Source organism: Erpetoichthys calabaricus, chromosome 4 (assembly GCF_900747795.2).
Source record: "Erpetoichthys calabaricus chromosome 4, fErpCal1.3, whole genome shotgun sequence".
NCBI classification, from domain to species: Eukaryota; Metazoa; Chordata; class Cladistia; order Polypteriformes; family Polypteridae; genus Erpetoichthys; species Erpetoichthys calabaricus.
Genome location: NC_041397.2, coordinates 44,021,546 through 44,037,457, shown reverse-complemented (window position 1 = coordinate 44,037,457; position 15,912 = coordinate 44,021,546). Strand labels below are relative to the sequence as shown.

Here is a 15,912-nt window from a genome sequence, read left to right as displayed (position 1 = left end):
TGATTAATCAACCTGGTTATTTAGATTAAATGTAATTAATACACATGCTGTATAGCAATGGGAATAGAAACTATCAGGGGAAAAGAACAAGCCTTTAAGTATTGTTGTCATTGTCTAAAGGAGTCAACACAGTCAAGAGTGAAGGAAATATTTTTGTGAAACAAAGTAAGTAACTTCTGTTATTACTCATCAGTGTTCATGGACACAAGGTCAGGCTTCAGTACAACTGGCATAAGTTTGCAACAGTTAAACATTATCAGTTTTCAGATTTTTCAGTTAATAAAATCAATAATATTTGACAGATGGAGTATTATTAAAAATGCAACAATGCTTATAATGCATTTAATTTTCTAAAGCTGGTTATATAAAATTTTAAATAAAGAAAATGTCATCTGTTGTATTGCAGTTTAGAGATTTCACTGCTTTTTCCTTTTGACTAATAATTTGATATGATTTACTAATGGCATTTAAAATGCTCTAATTACAGGCAACTGTGGAGGTGTGCGGTCATCAGCATTAGAAAGTACAATGCAAGATATTCGAGAAGAAAATATATCTTACACACAATTTATTCTTGTTGGATTTCCTGATGTTTATGAGTATAGGAAGCTGCTCTTTATTCCTTTCTTTATGTTGTTTGTTATGGCTGTGGTGTCAAACTGTGTTATCATTTATATCATTCAAACTGGAAAAGGGTTCAGTTCCCCCATGTATCTTTTAATTTGTGCAATTGCATTTGTGGATCTTGGCATACCAATAACATTTGTTCCCAAGATGTTATTGAATTTTTTATTTGACTGGAATGATATTTCTCTTACTGGTTGCTTAGTGCAAATGTTTTTTATTCACTTTATCAGCTCATTTGAATCAACTATTCTGATGGTCATGGCATTAGATCGTTATGTTGCTATATGTATGCCCCTAAGGTATAATGATTATATTAACAGTTCTACATTGTTGAAACTGTCTGTTGCAGCTGTAATTAGAAGTGTTATTTTTGTTTCTCTAATTGTCATCTTTGTAGGTACCCTTTCTTTTTGTTGGACTAATATTATTAAACACTGCTATTGTGAACACATGGCAGTGGTTGGACTCGCTTGTGGAGATACCACTAAGAACAGCATAGTTGGACTGGTAGGAATTTTTAGCATAATTGGTGTTGATCTAATATGCATTTTCTGTTCTTACATTAAAATATTCACTGTTGTACTAAAAAGTTCATCAGTAAGTTCTCGGCAAAAAGCGATTCATACATGTACTACTCATTTAATCGTAATACTTACAACATTTCTTTCTGCTTTAGTTTCATTTATTGCATATCGAATAAAGGATTCAATTTCTATCAATACACACAACATAATAAGTGTATTATATCAACTTTTACCTTGTTGTTTTAATCCTGTTATTTATGGTGTACGAACAAAAGAAATAAGGCAGCAAATATTCAAGATGGTCAAAGGAAGAAATGGCACTCTGTTCTTGAATGCTGATAAAACGGAAACTATAGCATAAGTGTTGTGTGATGTCAAAAAGAACTGTAATAATAAAGTGGCATTTGTCAGCTTTCAACTGTATAGTATTGTAAAGAAAATGTAGAATCTGTTGTTGTGTTAAAAATAGTAAAAAGATACAGGTGCTTATTTTGGTGCCATTTAATATTTCTTCTGCAACTACAGTGTTTGAAGATACATTTTAGAACAATTCACGAACTGTATTTCCTCATGCAAGGTGTAAATCCTTGAAAATATAAAGCAAGCATATAAGAATTCTTTTCTCTACAGTAAATATTTTTAATTCAACTTCAGTATTCATCTATATGTACATAAAATTACTGTAGATAAATACTTTGAAAAAATGTTTTCACAATGACTGAAGCTCAAAAAAAATTGCTGTTACAATATCACAATCTTTCGACAATCTGAATGTGCCGAAACATTTGGCATTCTACTAGCTTTAAATTGAAATAGTAAAGTGTGAAGATGAATTTTGGAGTTGTTAATAAAATACAAATTTAACAGCATACCATTTGTGACCTTGTCTGTATTTGCCTCCTCCATGAAAAGCTGATGCACTCTACAACAAACTTGTGCATCAATCTGTGCAAAATGTACTTTGTTCTGTTTTTTTTCCCTCAGAATGTATTTATTCATATTGTAAATTGAAATGTTGAGATGTTGGGATTGAAAATGCATCCTATCTTTGCAGGGCATGTTTTAAAAAATAATTGTGTCCATTCAAAAGCAATAATATGCAAAAACTAGATGGTCAGACAACATGTGTTTTGTTTCAATATTATACACTGATAAAGAGAAATCATAGTAAAGTTTCCACTTAATAGTGTATTTTTTTCTTGTGAACATGTCTTGCAATTTACTGGCACTCTATCCAGGGTGGGATACCTTTAAAACTGTATTAAGTGGGTACAGCAACTGGATTCATAGATGAATTCTAAGTAAAAAAAGTGCTCAGTGTTAATTTAAATTCATTAATTCTACTTAAAAAATGTTTTTATGAAAAAGAAAGTATTGAATGGTAGTGATATCTGCATTTATTACGCAGCAATCAAAATTTCTGATTTTATCTTGCACTCTAACATTGTTACACATAAACCATTATAATACAGAGTCAGGCTAAATAGCAGAAGTGATAACTGCATGAAAGCGATGTGGTTAAAGGCAGTGTTCAGAAGGTATTCATATTTTTAAGTTTCCTGATATACCTAATAAATACATTGTTCAAATTTGAAATTATATTAAGCGTATTTCTAAATTTGAGCTATAAAACATTTGTTTACATTTTTTAAAAATAAAATAAATTCTAAACTTCTAATACAGTATACAGAGCAATCCTGATTTGTTTTGAATTAATTCATAAATGTATCCAATTTCAAACGCTAATAAACGCTTTTGAGATGTCCTTTCTGTGTTTATGTACTACAAGTGTACTCTTGGAACAGAATGTTAAAAAATGCAGTCCATAATTTAGAATTAAAACCAAATTTTAATTAGAAAAAGGGTTACTGTGAGTTTAATGCTTACCACTTAAAATTGCCACTCCATTCCTCAACGCATTACATATTTGAAATTAGATGTCAGTCGCTGCCCTGTGAGAGTGTGCCCTGCTACCAAGACGCTCTAGAAGACTTAACAGTCAGAATTCTATATGTGATATCCAAGTCAGGTGAGCAAGAAAAAGGAACACTTGCAGCAGATGTTTTACGGATGCCAGTGAGCTTATTCAGGGAACATTAGATAGCAGTAAGCAATATGTATGTGCTGGGTGTCTTAGGAAGGCACCAGACAAGGAAGAAGACAGGGTGGTAACTTGGATGTAAGTACATTAATTTTCCTCAGGACCCTATAGGCCAAGCAAGGCAACAGATAATGGGACCCCATTCTGACACTCCCTTTTATAAATACAGGGATGACAGATACTGTCTGATATTTGTATAGTACAAATTGGATGGCCACTGGCTTGGGAAGTGAGTTTTGGAGTGTACTGCAAGTTACCCCAGCAGGAGGTTTAAAGCTACCTCATAGAGGTACTTTGAGCCTACAATCATGAGGTTAGCTGGAAGTAAAGGCTCAGCTGGTGGAAAATGGGACAAGAGACAGAAAGAAAAAGAGGTCGTTGGTAAGAAATAATGTTGTATGTAATTTTGTACATTCTTTTTTTTCCTGGTGTAATTATTTCAATAAATGTCATTTATGTAATGTTTGTCCTCCTTTGGCATAATTCATAGAGGGTAGCACTGGCCACGGGGGTTGGTGAGCAAAGGGAGCAGGGGGTAACCCCCCTAGTCTGTCTATAAAAACATAACAAACCTACTGTCAAGAGTAAGCCATTCAACTGAACCTAGCACTCCAATCTCTATTCAATGAATCTCATTCCATGCACTTCATCTATTAATTTCTGTGCAATAATGTTAATGTGAAATTTACTCTTAACCAGCTTTCTTCGTAATATAAAGCAGCTGTTTAACTTTTTTCAGTCTTTCCTCCTAGCTTATAACCCATAATCAATATGGCAGCTTACTTCTTGACTTACTACACTGCAGATGTCTTTTTTGTAAGAAGGAGAACAAAACTGCATAGTAATGTGTTAATAATTGAAATGATTTTTTGGAAAGGCCTGGGTGATTTTGACATAAACAATTTTCATTCTAACTGGGTTGTTTTATCTTAAAATACTTAATACTTACTTCAAATACTGCAGGAAAGTTGCCTGACTGATTATTTAGAGCACCTTCCAAACCAAAAACTTGTGATAAAAACTTTTTGTCTTGTATTTGTCCTGTTATTACATTATAGCTGCAAACCAAGAATTTCTGTTGTGTGGCATTCATCCATCCATCCATTTTCTAACCCGCTGAATCCGAACTGTGGCATTCAATACATATATATTGAGTCATGAAACTAAATCTAAACCAGAGAATAAACAACATAATTTGACCTGAAATTAAAATCATATCCTCCACCTTGGGTAACTTGATTCAAATGAAAACAAAAAGAATAATACTAGTTCAAAAACAGCTTTGCTATAAAAAATGTTGTTTGCTAAACATTTGGTCTCTTAGAAGTCATGCTACTTGAGTGAAGAATACTATAATAAATACAAAATATTATCTGTGTCTTTTTACTGAAACTGGCTTAGTAAATCTGACACTACTCCATTAGTACAGCTAGAATTCTTTAATAAATCAAGAGATACTGATCAATGAGGTGGTTTTGAAATAATTCTGTCTGACAAATTAAATACTGGTTCTACAAAATTAGGTGATTTTACATCTTTTAAGGCAGAGTTCAGGATAATTTTAGTACTAATTTACAGACTGCTAGATCCATATTAATAGCTCATGACTGAATATGGTAGCCCTTTATCTGACTTTTCTTTTATATGAGCTAGAAATTATGATCACATAGTTTTGGGGGGTATTTTGACAATCAGATGCAACAACAAAAGTGGGAGAGATATCTATGAGTACAGGAAAATAGGTTAAAATGTTATGTATATGAGATGAGGAGAGACAATGAATATGAGGCTAAAAGAGTGATGGGAATGGAAGTACAGCAGAAGAGAAAATGAGAGAGGCCAAAGTGGAGGTGGATGGATAAAGTAAAAGAAGATCTGAAGGAAAAGAGCTTGACTGGCAAGGAGGTGTGGAACTAAGCTGTTTGGAGAATAAAGCACAAAAGATAAAGAGGAAGAAGAAGAAGAGTGTTGATGGGGGATTTTAATGTTCACATACATGTGGAAACTGACATTTTTAGCAAATGTTTTTCTCATCTACTAAATTCGCTAGGATTTTGCCAGATTGTTAGTGGCCCAACTCATTGTCAAAATCACACATTCAATCTAGCAATTATTTACGGAATTCTGATTAAAAATGCTGCGGTGGGTTGGCACCCTGCCCGGGATTGGTTCCTGCCTTGTGCCCTGTGTTGGCTGGGATTGGCTCCAGCAGACCCCCGTGACCTTGTGTTCGGATTCAGCGGGTTGGAAAATGGATGGATGGATGATTAAAAATGTAAGTATTCCACTAAATTGTTGTTGTCCTTACCAGTTCAATCACAGATTAAAACAAGGGCAATTTGACATCTATATTGCATCTTTGCATTCAAATTTGTACAGTAAATATTTTGAGAAACTCAAACTTAATTATTGAATATAATCTAGATCAATAGACATACTATAATATGACTCTGAGAGACAGATGGGATACAGTAGCTCCCTTATGAACAAATGCCCTGGTTTAAAAGGAGTTTTTATGCTCTTAAATTAGAATACTGAAAAGACTGGGGTAGGTGGAGAGCAACAAAGCTACAGGTTTTACAGATTACATGGACATTCAATGCTAACAGGTATAAAAAGGTTATTTTATGGACCACTCTAACTGCTATTTTAGATTAATAGATGACAACAGACATAATGGCAACTACCATTCCATTATGGCAAATACCATCCCATTATGTGAAAAGGATAACAGGGCAGATCATTGCAACTATAGACCAATAAGCTTAACATGCATCACCGGGAAATTAATGGAAGGAATTGTAAAGAAAGATAAGATTGAGCAATACCTGGCAAGGACAGGAGTTATTCTGAACAGTCAGCATGGGTTCAGAAGAGGGAGGTCGTGTTTTACTAACATGCTGGAATTCTATGAGAAGGCAACAAAACAATATGATCAAAGTGGAGCATATGATATTATCTTGACTTTCAGAATGCATTTGATAAGGTGTCACATGAGAGCACCAAACTGGACATCAAACTAAAATAAGTGGGAGTTTAAGGTGATGTTTTTATATGGGTGCAGAACTGACTCAGACACAGGAAGCAGACGGTGATGGTGCGAGGAACCTCAACAGAATTAGCTGATGTTAAGACTGGTGTTACCACAGGGATCAGTGCTGTGGCTGCTGCTGTTTTTAAATGATTTATATAAATAATTTACATAGGAATATAATTTAGTATATAGTATATAGTTAAATTTGCAGATGATACCAGTATAGGAGGATTAGCAGATAATTTAAAATTCATTATATCATTACAGAAGGACTTGGATAGCATACAGGCTTGGGCAGATTTGTGGCAGATGAAATTTAATGTCAGTAAATGTAAAGTATTACACATAAGAAGTAAAAATGTTAGGTTTGAATACACAATAGGCGGTCGTAAATTTGAGAGTACACCTTATGAGAAGGATTTAGGAGTCATAGTGGACTCTAAGGTATCGATTTCCTGACAGTGTTCAGAAGCCTTTAAAAAGGCAAACAGAATGTTAGTTTATATAGTGCCCTGATGTGTGGAGTACAAGTCCAAGGAGGTTATGCTCAAGCTTTACAATTCACTGGTGAGGCCTTATCTGGAAGTACTGTGTGCAGTTTTGGTCTCCAGGCTACAAAAGGGACATTGCAGAGCTAGAAAAGGTCCAGAGAATGACTAGGCTGATTCCAGGGCTACAAGAGGATGAATTATGAGGAAAGATTAAAAGAGCTGAGCCTATACAGTTTAAGTAAAAGAAGATTAAGACATGACATGATTGAAGTGTTTAAAATTATGAAGGGAATTAGTACAGCGAATTTTGACTTTGTTGGACCGAATGGCCTATTCTCGACTAGATAGTTCTAATGTGTGTGTACTGTTTAGAATAGTCACTAGTCTAACAAATGGCAATTCTGAATTACCATAAAAATACAAACATTATATATACAGATAGTATGAACTTTCCGATAAAATTAAGAATATAAAATCCCAGATTTCAGCATTTTCAGATATTGCAGAGTGTGCACAGCATTTTGGTCATTTTAACATTTATACAGAACATAAGTCATAACTTTACTTTTTAAATTGAAACATACCACCTGTCCCTTAGTCCATGTTCCAACAAAACTAGTGAAATGATCAATGACTGTTCCTGCAACATCCACTATTGACACTATCAATAGCTCATCATAATTTATTTAGGAACATCCAGTCTGTCTGTTTGTTACAGTACAGAAATGCAACTAACCTGTGTTGTAAATGACAATCAAAAAACTTCTGATGAGGGATTTCTACAGTAATTATGTTGTTAGCTTTAAATGCAGCTTTTGACACCATTGACCGCACTATTTTTTATATAGACTATAAAATTATATTGGGCTCTCAGAAGTGGTTCATTGAGTTTGTGTTTGGAGTTTGAATTTAATATTTTCATTTGATCTATTTTGGATTTCTGGATTTTTCTCGCTAGTTTATTGGATTCTACCAGCTCCCCTTTTTGTGTTTGTGTAGGCCAAAGCCAGCAAGTAAGTTGATCCTCTTCTGGACAGGTAAGTGAAGGTATCAGTGGAGGTCTCAGACACCATGTTTGGAACTCCCTTTCACAACACCATGGGAACTGTGATTAGAAAAGTTAACATTTCATTTCACTCATATGAAGATGCTGGGTATATCTTTTATTTACACCAAATAATGTTTCTCCAATAGTGTCCTTAATTAATTGTGTCAGTGAATTAAGTGAATGGATGGATGATAACTACTTGGTTTTGAATACAGAATAAAGTGAAAATTTTGGGGGATCATAATGATGCCACTGCAACAGTATTCTTTCACTTATTTTAACTTTTAACTTTGTTTGGCTATATATTAATTTTACCGAATCAGCATGTACAGTAACTTTGATGTCCTGTATTTCCTTTAAAACACACATTACAACACTCACTAAAATGTTTTTTTATAGCTTAATAATATTGGAAAGTGAGAGTTTCTGAATGTCAAAGATACTAAGAAATTAATTTTTTGTATTTTTTTCTAGGAGGATTAACTTGTGCAATATGTTATTCAAAGGCTGCTCAAACCACACTTATCTGCAGATTTTAGTTAATACAAAGATAAAAATATGTGTTTGGTCATTTCTTGGCATTTTTACTATTATCAAGTGTATCAGATACTATAAAATATAACATACATAATACTGACACAATAAAAGAATCCCTTTAATTTTTCTTAGTGAGTAATAGTTTTGGTTTGTGGCCTTAATTTGATAGTACCTTAGTTTCACTGAAAATAAAGGATTTGAATCTGTACTGCTGAAATAAATTATAATAGGTCAGAAGATGGTTCCTCTTATGGACAGATCCATATAGACATTACCAATTAAATAATATTTTCTTCAAACTCCCAACCTCTACTTATTATAGTATTAATACATCTTATATTTGATTCAGTCACTTGTCATCTGCAGCAGAAGTAGATGGGTTGATCTGATTTCCTTGGGTGTCTATTACTCCTAGAACAAAAAATTGATTGTGAGGAAGACACCCACTTAAACCAATCAGCATTACAGATCCCCTTTGACATCATAAAAGAGAGAGTGTACTGCAAGTGTTTTCATTAATAGTGAAGGAAACTATTTTTCTTTTCTTTGAGAAAGGGATTTTGCTGGCCCACTTTGTGATGTGAGAAGTTCACGGTAAAGTTGATTAAGTTAGAGTGACTACCCTAAAGCAACAACTTTGATGTCATTTCAAAAGCAAAAGAATTTTGAAGATTGTCAAACTACTTCTGAATCTTATAAGAGTGACATTTAAGAAACAACTATAGAAATCAAATAATTAAAAATAAGAAATGCCACACATCTACAAAATACTGCCATACAGACTATCAAACATTCTTTCTATTCCTGTTAACTAAACACTCTCAGGTCATAATTAATCCCTTTATTCCACGCCACAATCGGTATGTATCTAACTATTTTATTTTCCATAATGTTAATCTTTCCACTATATTAAAAAATGCTCCAATTTAGAAATTTAGTAAATGTAAGCATGTTTTAACATAATAAACATTCTTCTTATGCATGTTTTTGTGCAGGCCACTTTTCACATGTGGGTCCACCTGATTCCAACTTAATTGTGACAATTGATTAAAAAGGTCATCAATCTTTTACAGCCCAGGACTAGGAATGTGAGAATGCAGGGAGTGGTAATTGTGTGATTAAAGTGAAGTTTTGAGTCTAAAGTTGACAATTCGAGCTTTTTTTCCCACGGTGTCCCTTTTTTTTTTCTTTTCCCTAATAAACTTCCATATGACACTCAGACAGTGTTCTACGACTCACCTTTTCATGGCGACTTTGTGCGATTTTGAGAACTTGAGCTTTCGAGTTTCTTCAACCTATATGTCACTTGATCAACTTCCTTTTGTTGTTTATACCACTGTTTAAACCAACTAATAGTACGTTTTTCCTTGTCTGCACTTGGTATTCACTGAAATTCTTCTGTTTTCCCCTGTGCTTTTGCCATTGTCTTTTCACAGAAGGCTGAACTTAAGGGCTATTTATACTGATTTGCAAATTCAATGAGGCATAATTCTGGGAGGAGATGGGGTGGCACGGCAGGCGCGTGCACGTGCGTTACTTTTTATGCTGACCGGGATTTAAGTAGCGGAGCAACGTGGAAGTTGGCATACGCACAAATTTATGAATTTGGATTTTTTTGTGCGTATGCACGTTTCCGCTTTTGTCCGTACGCCATGTTTTAGTGTGAATTCTATGCACAGCGTTATGCATGAGGCCCCAGGTGATTGTTACGAGAAAAGGCATTGAGTGAGGTCATTATCGTGAGAAACCATATGAAGCAGATGATGAAGAGTGGTGTAAAGTGGGAATATTTTGAGATAGGAATTGTAATAAATATGAGGTTCGCCCAAAGCACAGGGTTCACTTCATTGAACTGAGACAGGCTTTATGTGCTTTGCAATGGTTTTCTATGCTGAATAAAGTTTATTCTGACTGCCTGTTCAGAGACTTTTTATTTTTTTTTTGAAGAAGTTTGTTCCACCACATAAAATTGGCATCCATGAAGGGATCAGAAAAAAGCTGAAGCTGATACAAAGGTTGGAATGGGGCTCCACTGACTGACACAAATGGCAGCCACTTAGAAAGGTAAGCAATATTTTGCTGTAAATTGTTTGTGTTAGTTTCACAGGGATTCTGCCCCTCCAATGGAACTTAGAGGAAGGATGGGCAGCCAGAATTGAGGCGAGAAAAGCCAGCAGTGTTGCAGTGTGATATTGTGTGTATAGGTGAGTTTGGGTGGAGGAAGGAAAAGTAGAAATTTAAATTCTCCACTCTGATGGATATCCCCTTGCAAGGGTCAAAGGGCTGCATAGGGCAGTTGTAGTGAAATCCTGTGTATCATTCTCATTTGTGACTAGGGCTGTTTCCCTGGTGCAAGGTTCAAGACAGATGTGCTGGAGGCTGCCAAGGAGTTGCCGTGCTTGTGCCAGCAGGAGGATGCAAGGAGTTGTACAAGGGGAATGAGTCAGTAGAATTGGGTCAAAACCACTGGTGTACAGGTCTACAGGTGAGGGGGCTGACAAGGTGGGATGTAAATCCTATGGTTACTGCCTTGGACTAGAGACAAGGGTCTGCTTGAATAATTGAAAGAATCCTGCTAGGTCGCTCTCACTTCACCATAGAGTGTGAAGTTGAGAGGGCTGGAGTCCCAACAGGTTGGTCGCAAATGAGCTTGCATAAGGGACAGATAGCAGTAGAGTAGGGTTTTTTTATATGATAGACAGATGTAAATATAGCTTTGCATGTAGACTTAAGTATATGTGTATTATAGGGTTGGATAAAATATAACTTTGTGTAAACAAGTGCCAGTGTATCCCTGATATTAAGCATGAATTGAGGGTATAAGGTTTAGGTTAACATCACTAAATTAAAAGCACTTAGGTGAAATGTAGGCACATCCATAGATATACATATATATGTTTAAATGCCCCATCCCAAAATAAGGAATTATTGGGTGAGTGATTGTATACTAAAGGTATGTTTGTATAAGCTCCCCCTATCCTTCAGTGGTAGTAAAATAAACCACACGATTGGAGGCTGGTATGATTGTGAATGGGTTCCAGGATCCAAGTAGTGGGGTAATGAGTGACACAGTAAAGTGACTAAGCACATAAATAGTGTGACTGGGATCTTGTAGTTGAGCACCTTTTTCAAAGAGGCACATTAAGAGATTTGCTATCAAGACAGTGTCACAAGGTTTAGAAAGTAGAGATATGAAAGCCAAAGTAATTAAAATGAGTATAAACTGTAAAAATGATATATACACGAAAAAGAAAAATAGCAATTGAGAGAATTTTAGTAAAGCAGATAAAACTAATTTTAGTAACTGGAGTGCATTTAGAAGAGATACGTGTGTGCTGATTGCTTGCAGTCAGTATAAGGAAGATAAGAGAAATAAATGAAAGAACAGAGAATACACTGCAAAAATACATATGCAAAAACCTGAGGAAAAAAAAATTAAATGGCAGTTGTTTTGCTCGCATTTAGGAAAAATCTGCCGAAGGAGATTTCTCCACAACACTTACGGTCAGGGTGAGCAGGCCGAGATCAAAGCACAATTTGTAGCAAATGCCGATTTTCCGAATGTAACTAGCACAATTGACTGTGCACATTTTATCACCTTCACTTATTGAATTTGTTTTTGTTAACAGAAAATACTTTTATTCAGTTAATATACATTTAATATGTGATGGTTAAATTTGTCTAACATTTTAGCGAGATGGCCTGGCTGAACCCATGATTCCTTTATTTTATCAGATAGTAGCATGGGAAGCAGTCTTCATGTTGTATGCAATGGTTGGCTTTTTGCTAAGTAAACCTAATTGAAGAATTGCACCACAAGAGAGAAAATATAATGAAATACATAAGTGATATATATATATATATATTGTCACACATGAGCATTTAGGAGGCAGTCAAAAAGCCTAAAGGTGAGTAAAATTACACGAGACAAGGGGTTGTCACATGGTACTTACAAAAATCTCTCAATCTCTCAGCAGGAAAACCGAGAAGAAGTAAACACCACACTTCCAGGTTCCAAAAATGGCCGCCGCTACATCACTTCCAGCGCCAGACATAATGTTACTTCCGACCCCTTCTGATGACATCACTTCTGGTTCTCTCTTAAGATGATGTTGCTTCCATCTACCCGTTACAACGTCATTTCCTGCCAGCCACTTCCTGCCAACCATTTCCTGCCTCCATTTAACTTTTCTGCATAAAAACGCCATTTTGTTGACTGCCAATTATCATCTGCTTAAAATTACTTTTTGCTCTTGATCACAACGTTTCTTTTGGTTTTTATTTTGTCCGGAGGGCAATTTACGGGGACAGTCCCCAAAACTTCTTTTTTGGTGAAGCTTCTTTTATTTACTAAGAAGATTGTCCACAATTGGCATAGCCGGCAGGATTTTTAACTGTAACTGTATAAAAAATATAGTTTAAGTAACAATACAAATTATGTATAATTTCTTGCTTTGTAAGTCTCCTTGGATGAAAGTATCTGCTAAACAATAATAATAAAAATAGAACTGATCATTGGTTCATTAAAAGACAGATGGAAGGCTCGTTATTTCTGTACAGCCCTACAAAGGTTTGCCACATTGTTATGGCTTTTGAGGTGCTACACAACATAGTGCAGAAACTTGGACTGCCTCTACCTCATGAGAAAGGTCAAGATTAGCACATGGATTACCCAGATCCTGTCAAACAGGACATCAACACAGTGGCAATTCAAGGACATTTGGATGTTGAATGTCAAATGTAAAGAGACAAACGTATAGAAACATTGACATTTACTTGGAAAAATTAATTCACCTTTTCACAAGTTCAATAAGAATGTTTTTTAATATCACACAGTTTTGCACATACAGTCTCTGTCAGTTCATGCTGTGTACTGGCGGCAGTCTGGGCACTGCCTGATATTGCATTGCTGTTGCTCTTTCCACTCAGCTTCTCCCACTCTTATTTTTTGCTTTAATTTGTGGCTTCCACAGAGAGTCCAGCAAAATGGATGAATGTGCGGCTCTCCACTTCAGTTAGTAACTACCTCTAGTTCACAATCACTGAATTTTTCTTTCCTCTGGTTCTTTCTTGGTTTGTAGTAAAGAGATACATAAATGAACTTAGAATGACATGTGCAGTATGAATAGTTTTATAAATCTGATTTTTTTTGTGTGTATGCTGTTTTTGCCTTTTGAGCATAAGCAAAATTTGAGTATAAAGTCTAAGCAAAATGATATACAAGAGGCCCCTGGTTTTTTGAAGTGTTCACAATAATCATTGGGCACTCCACTGTGTTCTTAACAGTTAATTTCAAAACAAAGCATTTAAACTAGTCACTTTTTTTACAAAGCAATTAAACACTTGAATAGATGAGAGAAAGCATTTTTTCATCATATATTATTCATACATGCCACTGGCAATTATACATATTGAACTACTTTTCATGTTAAATTAGTGCTGTATACTTTTCTCTTAGGAATACACATTTTATATGTTACATTTGTTCTAAGGAGTTAAATGTTTTACCAACTTCTTGTACCCAATTTGAAGTTTTGAAAATTTCTCTAAAATAATACACTAAATATTAAATGTATGCTGTGTTAAGATAACTAGTTTGTTTAAAAAGTAGTACAATTGTACAGTGTAACCAATTAAGTTATAAATAGCCTAGAGAAAAATGACTTTAAAGCTATGGAGAATAGTCAAAAGGATAAATGCAGTATATTGCTTGCTTAAGATTTACCTGGGGAAATGGTCTCTTATAAGGGAATGATATCTCCAGGCTGCAGGTTGGCTGCTGCTGTTTCTTTTGGGTAAGTGTTAATATCTAGCCTAAATGTAATCTGCTTAACAATGAGACTCTTAAGTGGTATATATTTTGATGCTTTGACAACTTACTTCCAGCAATGTAGTATTAAAAGCTGCAGGTACTGGTTTTTTAATTGTAGAACTACATGCTTTCTTCTAAAATGGTCTATTTTATTTATATGTTTATTTTATTATATGTTGTGTTGTTTTATCACATGGAAATTGTTTTAAAACAAAATGAGAAATTATAATTTAAATCTATCCATCAATCCATTTTCTAAACCCAGCTCATATATGGGCAGAAATTCATCCCAGGTCATTGACTTTCCTGTTCATTATACCCTTAATGAACATGCTCGTTTAATTTTAAGCAACCATTTCTCAACTGTTATGTAACGTTGCAAAGCAACATTTTTTAATGAATGGTAAGCTAAATTTTATTATTGTTTCTTTACTTTCAGGTAGATATTTTCCATTGAATGTTCCCTCTTTTTTATGTAGGTTTTGCTGGCTTTCTTCAAATCACCAGAAATGCAAGAAGAATTTATTACCAGCAATTTTTCTCATAACAAATTTGTTTTGATTGGATTTCCAAACCTCTACCAATATAGACGAGTGCTTTTTGTGCCATTCTTCCTGTTATTTGCCCTAATATTGATTGGCAACTTAGTTATAATCCTTGTTATTAAAAAATCAGAAACTCTGCACAGCCCCATGTATTTATTAATTTCATACATGGCTGCTGTAGATATAATTGTTCCATTGGCAATTGTTCCCAACATGCTGTTTGGCTTTTTATTTGACTGGAATGAGATTTCATTGGCTGGCTGCTTGACTCAGATGTTTATTGTTCACTTTATATCATCATTTGAATCCACCATCCTCCTTACAATGGCGCTGGATAGGTATGTTGCCATTTGCAATCCATTGCGTTATGCTGAAATTATGAATTATTCAGTGTTTTTAAAAATAGGTCTTTTTGCAGTGCTAAGAAGTGGGACATTAATGTCCATACTGATAATACTTGCTACTCCATTGCATTTTTGCAAGTCAAATGTAATTAGACAGTGTTACTGTGAACATATGGCACTTGTTACGCTGGCTTGTGACAACATCACTATAAATAACATAATGGGCTTAGTAATGGCATATACAATTGTTGGGTTTGATATATTTTGCATAGCTTTTTCATATGTCAAGATTATACAGAGTGTCCTCAAAACAGCATCTGCCAAAGAGCGCCAGAAAGCCTTTAATACTTGTGGAACACATTTGATTGTTATGTCATTCTTCTATATTTCTGGAAGTGTAACTTTTGTGGCTTATAGAGTTAGCAACACAATTTCCACTGATCTCCATACTTTGTTAGGTGTGCTTTATTTGGTTTTCCCTGCCAGCATAAATCCACTCATTTATGGAGTACGAACCAAAGAAATTAGACAATATTTGTGGAAAATAGTTAAACAAAGGAAAATGGCCATCAACACACATTTTCCTTTATCTGTAAAAAAATGATGAAGCATAAAGAATGTATACTTATTCAGCCAGTGTGTTGCATTTGTTTTTGTTTTTTAAATCACATATTTTCATGCTCAGTGGTGGCATGTAAGAAAGAAAACCTTGTTCATATGTAGATAAAATATTTTTGTGATAAAAAAGTATTATGATTGTGTTTTTGGAGTATTCTGCAGAATAAAGAAAAAAAACAAATATATTTCACAATAAAATGACCAGTGTAAAATATTGTATATAAAATGTAT

At 34.6% G+C, this 15,912-nt stretch overlaps 2 protein-coding genes across 2 annotated transcripts; both read left to right on the top strand.

The window, feature by feature from the left end:
• Positions 1-494: 494 nt before the first annotated feature.
• Positions 495-1,545, top strand: LOC114651064 (olfactory receptor 52K1-like). The gene has a single exon (XM_028801021.2). It carries the CDS (start codon positions 529-531, stop codon positions 1,510-1,512), a length of 984 nt encoding a protein of 327 aa, XP_028656854.1. The 5' UTR covers positions 495-528; the 3' UTR covers positions 1,513-1,545.
• Positions 1,546-14,683: 13,138 nt separating this feature from the next.
• Positions 14,684-15,667, top strand: LOC114651063 (olfactory receptor 52K2-like). Its single transcript, XM_028801020.2, has one exon. The coding sequence runs from the start codon at positions 14,684-14,686 to the stop codon at positions 15,665-15,667; it is 984 nt and encodes a 327-aa protein (XP_028656853.2).
• The last annotated feature ends 245 nt before the right edge of the window (positions 15,668-15,912 follow it).

What these genes read in the sequence shown, in the direction of transcription:
- LOC114651064 (XM_028801021.2), top strand. Translation starts at nt 529, where the DNA reads ATGCAAGATATTCGAGAAGAAAATATATCTTACACACAATTTATTCTT.
- LOC114651063 (XM_028801020.2), top strand. Translation starts at nt 14,684, where the DNA reads ATGCAAGAAGAATTTATTACCAGCAATTTTTCTCATAACAAATTTGTT.